Consider the following 10,283-nt stretch of genomic DNA (forward strand, 5'->3'; position numbering starts at 1 on the left):
ACACACACATACACACACTATACACACACATATGCATAATTTTTTTTTACAGGGAAGTTTTTCAGGATTTACAAAGAATATGTGATTGGTAATAAGAGACATAGAAAGTTTATGAAGGAATTGCATTCTGTTTTCTTTACATATTTACTCCTTTATCTTTTCAACAACAGTCTTGAGATGGTACATTCCTACAGTTGAAGAAGGGGTCTTGACACCTCCTAAACCTGCATGCTGAGTCTCCTGGCTATTGTAATAAGAAGTAGTATGACAAAACTGTGTGTGATTTATCTTAGGTAAACTCCAACTCAATGATGGGACAGCAGTGACTGAGCATTTACTGAATGCTCAGTGCCTGAAGGGAGGAGTTTAACACATTTATTACTTGTGTGTTTTCTTTTTCTGTCACATTTTTTATTATATTGAAATCATAAATTTAATGAGTGAAACTCCAAGAGGAAAAAAAATATTAAAAATAACTCTAGCTAAAATAATATGGACATGGAGACACAATATTAAAAATATAAATCGTGACAGCAAAAACAAAAATATGGGGGAGTAAAAGAGTACATTTTTGTATGTGATTGAAATTAAATTGTTATAAGTTTAAAATAGACTAATAAGCATAAGATATTTTATGTAAGTGTCATGCTATGCACAAAGCAAAAACCTATAGCAGATACACAAAACATAAAGCAAAAGGAATCAAAGCACACCACTATAGAAAACCATCAAGCCCTGGCCACATGGCTCACTTGGTTGGAGTGTCTTTCCATGCACCAGAAGTTTGCTGGTTCAATCCCCTGTCTGGGTATGTAGGGGAGGCAACAGATAGACATTTCTCTCTCCCCCCGCAACTCTCTCTCTCTTCCTCTCTCAAAATCAATAAAAACATATCCTTGATTGAGGATTAAAATGGAAAAAAAGAAAAGGAAATAATCAAATCACACAGGAAAACACCAAGAGAGGAGGAAAGGAATAAAGGAAGCACAAAAACAATTGACAAATCCTTCCCTATCAGTAATTACTTTAAATGTGAAAGAATTGAATTCTCCAATCACAAAACATAGAGTGGCTGAATGAATAAAAAATAAAAGCAAACCAACAATAAAACCCAAGACTGACTCTATGCTGCCTGCAAGAGACTCGCTTTGGCTTTAAGGACACACATAAGCTAAAGGGAAGGGATGGAAAAATGTTCAGTGTAAAAGGAAGGAAACCAATGAGAGTGGGATTAGCAACTATTATATCAGACAACAACCCTGAAAGGACCCACTTGAAAAGCTGATGAATGTTCTATTGACATCCTCCCTGGGATCTCCCCTAAGATCTCCACTCTTAAAGCTTTTAGGATGGAGGACCCAGTGCGCTCTCCCTCCTTGCCACACTTACTTCCCCAGCGCTGATCTGGTGGCTCCAAGAAGACATGGTGGGTCACCTGCTCTCCTGCAGCCCCTGTTCTGTCCAGTGGCTCCTCCCCTACTGGGGTCCTTTGCCTGGTTGATGTTTCTGTCCAGGTTCTTTATTTCCAACTGCCTCCCCTTTGCCATCCCAGCCCCTCATTCCAGGGTTCAAGGCCGCCCCTCCCTACTTGTGGTCAGTTTTAGAGAATGAAAGAAGGAAGAGGGCAAGTTTGTCCAGTTTATTCTTCTCAATTAGAAACAGTCGTAGACTCTTCAAACAGTTATGCTGTCAGCGCCCCTCAGTAAAGACAGTGGGCCCAGTGGGGATGCACTGAAGCTGCCCTTGGTGAAGTGACCTAGGTGCCCTCCAAGGTGAAGGTCCCTGGTCCCAGCAGCCCTTTTTGGTGTCCTTTACACACACACACACACACACACAGGCACACGCACACGCACACTCACTAAACACACATCATATGCACACACTATATACACATTACACACACATTGTACACACACATACACACACTATACACACACATATGCATAATTTTTTTTTACAGGGAAGTTTTTCAGGATTTACAAAGAATATGTGATTGGTAATAAGAGACATAGAAAGTTTATGAAGGAATTGCATTCTGTTTTCTTTACATATTTACTCCTTTATCTTTTCAACAACAGTCTTGAGATGGTACATTCCTACAGTTGAAGAAGGGGTCTTGACACCTCCTAAACCTGCATGCTGAGTCTCCTGGCTATTGTAATAAGAAGTAGTATGACAAAACTGTGTGTGATTTATCTTAGGTAAACTCCAACTCAATGATGGGACAAGCCATCTTTGCTGCACCAACCTGCTCTGCTGCACTGGTTATGTCTCTTGCACTCAGCGGGATTCGGAAGCCCTTTGGGATGCTCGCTGTGGAGGGAGTGGGTGGTGAAGGAATCAGGCAGGCAGAGAAGAGCAGTCATCCTTGGTCCCTACCATCTCCCAATGCAACACTTTTACTTGGGTCATTATGGTCACCTGGCAAACTCCTATTCAGCATTCAGAACCCACTTTTGTAAACCCCAGGGCATCTGCCAACAGATGATGTTGGGAGAAGGATTGTGAAGGAGAGAGGCAGGAAAAGGCATAGGAAGGAGGAGTCCAGAGGGGGCTGGGAGACAATGGAAGGGATCAAGTTACTGAGTTGCTGGGTCTGGTCTGGGGGCAGGCAGGAGTGTGAAGGGGGCAGGGATCGGGGGATGGGATGTTCAGGACACTCACTGTTTTGTGCTCCTCAGCCCTCAGTCTCCTGAGACCTAGACTCTTTGGACCAAGCCTTGAGCTGCAATGCTGACAGGAGGTGGGGGAGGGGGAGAGGCAAAGCACAGGGTGGGCTTTGAGAGCCCAGGGTTGAGCTCAGAGTTGCCCCATCCATGTTTTTTCAGACCTCTTCTGGTCCCAGGACACCAACCAGGAAGAACAGCCTCACCCAGCAAGAGGGAAACAGAAATCACCCAGAGGAAACCGCATGGGGGTGAAGTGAGGGGAGGGGAGGGGCCATCATGGTTCTGAGCAGAAAAGAAACTTAGAGCCAAACACACAGACAGGCCATATCTACAGTCTCCATCTATAGTGAGGCCAGGGGCATAAGGACAGACAGCCTGATGCCCTGGATGCAGATCCAAGTAGCATGACATACTTGCATCTTCACATGACACCCTGCCCGGGCCCCCGTGTATCTTTCTGCTGAGCCAGGGTTGAGAAACTTCAGGAAGTTGAGTGTAGAGACAGAGGCAGCTCTCAGGAAGGGCGGGGAGCCCCGAACCTTCCTGAGGAAGCAGGGTTCCTGAAGCCCAGTTCATCTCGGGACACCTGCTGGACCTCCAGCATATGTGGGGTCAATTTTCACCCGAAGCTTGCTAAGACTAGGGTGTCAGGGGCCGCCCCCACCCCTGGAATCATGATCTAAAGATCCACTTTTGTTGTCTCTGGTGAGGACATTTCTGGTTAAGTGAAGATCTTCTAGTGCATCAGTATGCCACTCGGGGTCATGGCAATGGCCCACCCCACTCTGAATCCTGTGTCTGCCTGAGGTGCTAAGAGAGGGTTTAGGGCTTTTTGGTGCCATGTTCTTTAAAATATCCCGGTTTTAATGGCTCTGCTAGCATCCAACATACCTAAATCCTCTTGAGTTAGTAACACTTTCAAAATTCTCCCCCTCTCACTAATACTTCTAATAAGTTACATTTTAATATTATACTTTTGGCCAGGGATTGGCAAACCCTAGCTACATCAAGATGGCTAACCAGTGACCTAAGAATGATTGTTACATTTTAAAATGGTTGAAAAAGTCAAAGAAGAATAACATTTCATGATATCAAAATTATATAAAACTAGAGGCTCGGTGCACAGATTCATGTACTGGTGGGGTCCCTCGGCGTGGCCTGTGGGGATTGGGCTGAAACTGAAGGCCAACACCGCCTGTGGCTCTTGCCTGCTGCTCCTGCTCATCCTGACCCTGCTGTGCCTGCCAAGCTGGCGCCCAGTTAGTCCTGATGGGGAGAGGCTCGCGCCACCACAGCAGAGTTCACCAGCCATGAGCCCTGTGTCTGGCGTCTGTCCTGACGGGTCGGGGGTGGGGGCGGGATGTGATCTGCCCTCTGGGTGGCAGTGGGACACCCTTGCTGTCCTGGGATCCAGATCCATCCCGCTGACGTTAGTGCTCGTTGTTGGGAGTCATCTGGTGGCTGCTTCTTTATCATTTCTTCCTTGAGGATCATCTAGGGAGGGGAAGCAGTCGTGGTGCCCCAGGCTGACTTCTAGGAGGCATGTGGTGCTGTCTGAATTGTGCCTGAGGCGGTGCCAATCCATCCATGCCAGCCCTTCGGTGACTGGCCATTCTCTGGAGATTAGACCTGCAGGACTACTGAGGGAGTGAGTAGCTGCCGCCAGGCTGGTGGGCCGCTGGGACAGGTCAGTCAGCTGAGTGGTGCTCCCACTGTGGCAGCGCACTGACCACCAGGGGGCAGCTATTGCATTGAGCGTCTGACCCCTGGTGGTCAGTGTGTGTCATAGTGACCAGTCATTCCCAGTCTTTCTGCTGTTAGGGTCAGTTTGCATATTACCCTTTTACTATATAGGATAGAGGCCTGGTGCACGGGTGGGGGCCGGCTGGTTTGCCCTGAAGGGTGTCCTGGATCAGGGTGGGGGTCCCTTCATAGCAACATAATTTTTCAGTTGTATGGCTTGTGAATGACATTATAAATATCTAATTGCCCTTGGCAGAAAAAAGGTTCCCCACCCCTGAGCTAGAGCCTGCCCACAGAGCCAGGTTTGAAGCTCTTCAGGATGTTAAGTGTGGGGCCAGGACCAACTCTCAGGATGGGTGGGGCCACTGTGAATCTTTCTTTAGAGCCTTGGTTGAGGTTCTTCAGTGATGGGTGTGGGGCCTGGCCCAACTCTCAGGATGGGTGGGGCTCCTAAGTCTGCCAGGGAAGCTCCTTGTTGGGGCACTACAGCAAGGTCAGGGACCCTCCCAGATTCTCATAGTTTTATGGGCTTCTGCGGTCCATTGCATTCGTGCCATGTGTTCTGGCCAGGGGGCTGTTGGTTTTGTGTTAGCTCAGCCCTCAACTAGTAATCATCCATCTGAAAGGGAAACAGCCCCTGCCTCCTGGTTGCAAAGCCAGTTCTCTGGGGAGCTTTCTTCTTTTGTGGACTCAGCAGAGATGTGGACTGTAGATGGAGGAGTGACGTTATCTAAGTCCTTCCCTGTTTGTAGCAGCTTCTGGAGATGCCTTGAGTTGACCTGGGCTGGAAAGCCCAGGCCTAAGGGGCTTCAGACCATTGCTCACCTGGACACAGACTCCTGGTGTGGCTGATTTACTTCTCTGAGCCTCAGTTTGCTCACCTATTAAATGGGACATCATAGTTTTGCCAAGGAGCTCAAATCAATAAAAAAGATCTTAGTAACATCTAAAAATGTTATATAGTACTGTTTTTAAAAAGTGGGCAGTAAACACTGGTGGACATTCAACAGCTAGACTTACCAGGCATGGAAAGTGCTACCCTAGGAAGTGGGTTGATCAGAGGGACCTGAGCCTCTATGAAGGGCCCTCAGTCCCAGTGCGGTGGGAGGTATGGCCTGGAGGAGGGGTGTGATAGGTTTTATTTCCTCCTGACCCTAACTAATTTTGACCCCCACTCTCTGGACACCAACTGGGTATCCCACAACTCAATTCAATTTGGGCCTAAGCTGGCAGTCAGACATCCTTAGTGCTGCTGTGGAGGCAGGAGAAGCTCCTGCCACCACCGCTCTCTGGAATTTGAACATTTAAGACCTTAGATGAACTTTTAATTTGGTTTAGGGCCTCAAGTCTTTATTAGTTAACACAACAGACAACCCTTCCAAATGACATGGCCATACGCACCTTTAGTGCTAATGGAGCACCATTCCCTCACACTCATGCCTAGAGGTGGAGGTGCCCTGTACCAATGGCCATCTTCCACGTTTGAACCTGATTGCCTGATGCCCAGGGAGGGAGACCTGAACGTGCAATTTGACTGCTGACGGTGCACTGGATGCCGAGAGCCAGGCTTTGTGCCCAGACCCCTCCCCTTCTCCAGCTGCACGCCTCTCCTGGTGGCCTCACCCAGGCTTGGGACTGTGAATGCCCTCCATGGGCTGATGTTCTCACATTTCTATCTCCAGCTTCAACCATCCCTCTGATTTTGGAGCCTTTATCCAGCAGCCTCCTCCACCTCTTTACTTGGGCGTATCACAGTCATCTCAGACTGAACTCCCCAGACGGGAGCCTCCAATTTCACCATTTCCCGTATCCCTTTCAGCCTTCTTTGCCCACAGTCTCTTCATTTCAGGAAATGACAGTTTGGGCCCCAAACACCGACTCCTCTCTTTCTCTCAATCCTGACGTTCCATCTTTCGTCTGGTCCTGCCAATGTTATCTTTTTAAATAGATCCAGAAACTCATTGTCATCACGCGCAGGGATACCCTGCCACATCCACCAGCCATAGTCTAATCCCAGATCACTGCTCTGGCCCCCTGACTCTTCCCCTGGCTCTGAGGTTGCCCTCTAGTGTCTATTCTCGGACCAACGGCCAGAATTACCCTTTAAAACAAGTCAGATCCCGACAATTCTCTGCTCAAAGCCTTCCAATACTCTCTGTTTCAATCAGAGGAAAAGCCAAACTCCTGTCAATGGTGCACGGAGCCACATGTGATCTGGCCTCGACCTTTCTCTGCCTCGCTTCCTCCCTCTGCTCTAGCCCCTCAGGACTCCTTTTGTCCCTGGAACAAAATCTCCTACCTCAGGGCTTTGGCCCCAGTTGCATCTTCAGATGATTTTCCCCAGACAGAAGGCTTATCACCTCACCTCCTAAAAAGCAGCAACCTCCTTTCCCCAGCTCCTACTAGACCCCTTACCTTGCTTTATTTATCTGCCAGCCCTTTTCTCACCTTGACGTTACTGATTTACTTGTTTACTTTCTGTCACTCTCAGCTGCCATTAGAATGGTATGCTAGCTCCTTGAAGACAGGCTTCTTACTTTGTTTACCACTGCACTTCCTGTGCCTAACACAGTGCCTGGCCCACAGTATCAGAGCAGTAAAAACTGCATATATTGAATGCCTTTGGAACTATTTCCTTTATCTTTCTAAACAGCTACTCACTTTGGCCATCAGATGGCAGTCAAGTACTTCCTGTGCCTTGAAACAGCCTCCTACATTTGGTGGAGGACCCTTTGAGGCAGCGGTTCTCAACCTGTGGGTCGTGACCCCTTTGGGGGTCGAACGACCCTTTCACAGGGGTCGCCTAAGACCATTGGAAAACACATATATAATTACATATTGTTTTTGTGATTAATCACTATGCTTTAATTATGTTCAATTTGTAACAATGAAATTGGGGGTCACCACAACATGAGGAACTGTATTAAAGGGTCGCGGCATTAGAAAGGTTGAGAACCACTGCAAAGGATAAGCCAGAAAAACGTAGAAAGGATTATTTCTGATTAATAGCAGGAACATTTTTCAAACCCAAATAGATAAGGTTTCTACTCTTTTAAAAGTTCTAAGTCCAGTCAAGAGCTAGGAACTGTTCATACCAATAAAAGTTTCTGGAGAGGAAACAAAAGCGGTGGTTGTTCCTATGAGCCCAGCAAGGCAATCCCAGCTGTTTGACAATTAATTTCCCCAACATATGTGTATTTCAGGCTTAGGTAAATTGTGCACCGAACACCAAAAACTGAAATTTTTTGTTTAATATACAATCTAGTCCATCCATTTCTCCCTTCCCCCGTGCCTTCTCATCCTCTTTCTAATCTCTTGTCCAGTCTGAAGAAAATATCAGGACTTGGGGTCTTCCTTTAGCACGGTTTGCTTTTACTCTCCTGGCAACGTTGACAGGAATACACACACCCACATTGCCATCTTACAAGAACCAACAATACAGGTGCAAAGTGGTCACAAGGCAGATTAAGGACAAACACCCAACTCACTTCTCTAACCTAACCTGCAGGTGTAGTTCTTCCAAAGGCCACACCGGATTTACATCATTTAAACAGAACGCACCCAGTCACGTGTTCCCAGTTGGCCCTCTTACCTGCACTTAAGTCTCAATCAAGCATAATGATTGGTGCCTGTCTTACATGGGTAAGAGGACCCACCAATGAGGGTCTCTTCCTAGAACCCAAGCAAGACACACGAAGTCTCCACCCTAGAAGGAAGAAATCATGCATGACTTTTAGAAACTCATTTTACTTTGAAAACATTTCAAACTTACAGAAAAATTGCAAGAGTAGAATAGTGAACTCCCACTTAGCCATTACCTAGATCCTCTAATTATTAACATTATGACATACTGACTTTCTAACTCTCTCTGTATACTTACTACTATTTTATTTTTTTGCTGATGATTTGAGATTAAGTTGTAGATGTCAGGACCTTTGACCTGGAAGGACTTTGGCAAGTATCAACATTTTCTTACATAACCATAATCAAAATCAGAAAATATATCATTAATGTAATACACCATCTAATTACATGTAACTTTTAAAATGAGTTTCCCTTTTTTGTTTAAATCAAATTATTAGGTTTAAAAATTCCATGTATGTCTTTGTGCATACGTATGAGTACCTGTAAGGGTTCGATTCCCAGAAAAGCAATTTCTGGATTGAAGGGAACAAACTTTTAACAAATTTGGCTCAGAAATTAGCTCTTTTTGAGAACTGACTTATTTTTCTCTTTCAAGCACTTTATCAAGCAGCTGGCCACTGTGCCTCTTCGGTTTGTCCTCTACGAGGCTTTTAAGTCCAGTGTTTGACCCCTCTCAAAGCTTGGTACGAAATGCCATGTTAAAGCACATGCTTCATGTGTCATCTTAACTTTTGGTTTCATCTTATGCCTCCGTAATTGTGTTTTAACTTTGCTTGATATGTGTAGCAACTTAATACAACTTTTATTTTACTTTTTATGTATGTTAATTTGTATACTGAGTCCTTTCAGAACCAGATGGGCTGTGAGTACATAAAACAATTGCATTGAGGTTTCTCATGACAGGTCTGGGAGTGGGGGGAGGGGCAGATGATAGCAGGTCCTGGTGGGATCTGCTTCTCACCAGGCACTTTGTGGAGCTGGCTCACTGCATCTTCCCAACCCTTTTCTAAGATGGGGCTCATGGTCTCCAGCTTGCAGATGAGACCAGATCTGGGAGACTTACAGCCCATGTCCTCTCCCCACGCCCCCTTCACCTGTGAGTGTGCTGACAGGTGAGCTCTCAGGGTGACCGGTGACTATATCCACCTCCAAGAAACTTATCCCTTATCACTTCCAAGGCTACTGTTAAAAGGCAGCTGGGATGCAGGACAGAGGTGCACCTTGAGCTTGTGCTGGCCCTCACCACGGGGGAGGCCTGTGTCCATTGCATTAAGTGGACTGTCACCCACTCCTTCCCCCTGGAGGCTTTGAGCTGGAAAATACAGAGGTCAGAGGATGACCTCTGAGTGTATGTGACAAGCCCCATTGATGTCAATCAAAGCAAAAGGACTTTAGCTGTAGCAGGAGGAACTGGGATTAGCTCTGGGGTAGGACTTTTGCCCAGTGAGAAGGACTAATTTCAAAAATGAGTTAAACATGGAGGTAAGCATGGAATTCCCCTCTAATAGCCTTTCAGAATATGCCAAATCCTCAGCCATCTGGGCTTAAGCATGGAGAATTAATAAGGCCCCTTGTGACAGCCTTGCTAAGCCTCCTGAGAAAGCTACCATTCCCATGCCAACTGATCATTAGCTCCAGTACTCAAGGCTTTCTTTTCTTGACAAAATTCAGTGTATGCCACCAGGTGGTGATAGTTCAACAGAAATGAATTCATGAGGCAGGGTGTGTGTTTTGTCCTCCATCGCTGACTCACAGTGTCCTGCACAATTCCAGGCATAAAGTAACTGCTCAGTAAAAGATGAACAATGTCTAGCTGTGCAGGACTGTTCAGAGGCCCTGGAAAATGCAGACCAGGTTCTAAGCTCGGCCCTGGGCCTGGCTCCATCAGCACTCTCTGAAGAGTAGGAGAGGAAGGATGCTATGTTCATTGATTTCTTACTTGCATTTGTTCACTCACATCTGTATTGACAAAAGACACCAGTCTTCATTCTTCTACATTGCTCCACGATCTCTCAGACCCTCATCTAATACAGGATTAAGACAGGGAGCGAGAAGGTTAGACTCAGGAACGAAAGGTCGAACCCAAGACCAGAGACTTTAGGTTGGCAAACAGCCTTTGAGGAAATTAGTGTTCTGCTGTCCCGCTCAGAAACCAGTGGGTGAAGAGATGCAATTTCAGAGCCACCAAAATAAATGAACCGGGAGGTGGGTATGGGGAGTGACTTG

At 46.3% G+C, this 10,283-nt stretch overlaps 1 protein-coding gene across 1 annotated transcript in view; it reads right to left on the reverse strand.

The window, feature by feature from the left end:
- Positions 1 to 9,127, reverse strand: part of LOC102257553 (NACHT, LRR and PYD domains-containing protein 1) — a 46,748-nt gene extending 37,621 nt beyond the window's left edge. Inside the window, exon 1 of the mRNA XM_014533715.1 lies at positions 9,019 to 9,127. Within this exon, the coding sequence (XP_014389201.1) occupies positions 9,019 to 9,127 (109 nt within the window). The remainder of the gene's footprint in view (positions 1 to 9,018) is intronic.
- Positions 9,128 to 10,283: the final 1,156 nt, after the last annotated feature.

The sequence above is a fragment of the Myotis brandtii genome, unplaced genomic scaffold (assembly GCF_000412655.1).
Source record: "Myotis brandtii unplaced genomic scaffold, ASM41265v1 scaffold1223, whole genome shotgun sequence".
Classification (NCBI taxonomy): Eukaryota; Metazoa; Chordata; class Mammalia; order Chiroptera; family Vespertilionidae; genus Myotis; species Myotis brandtii.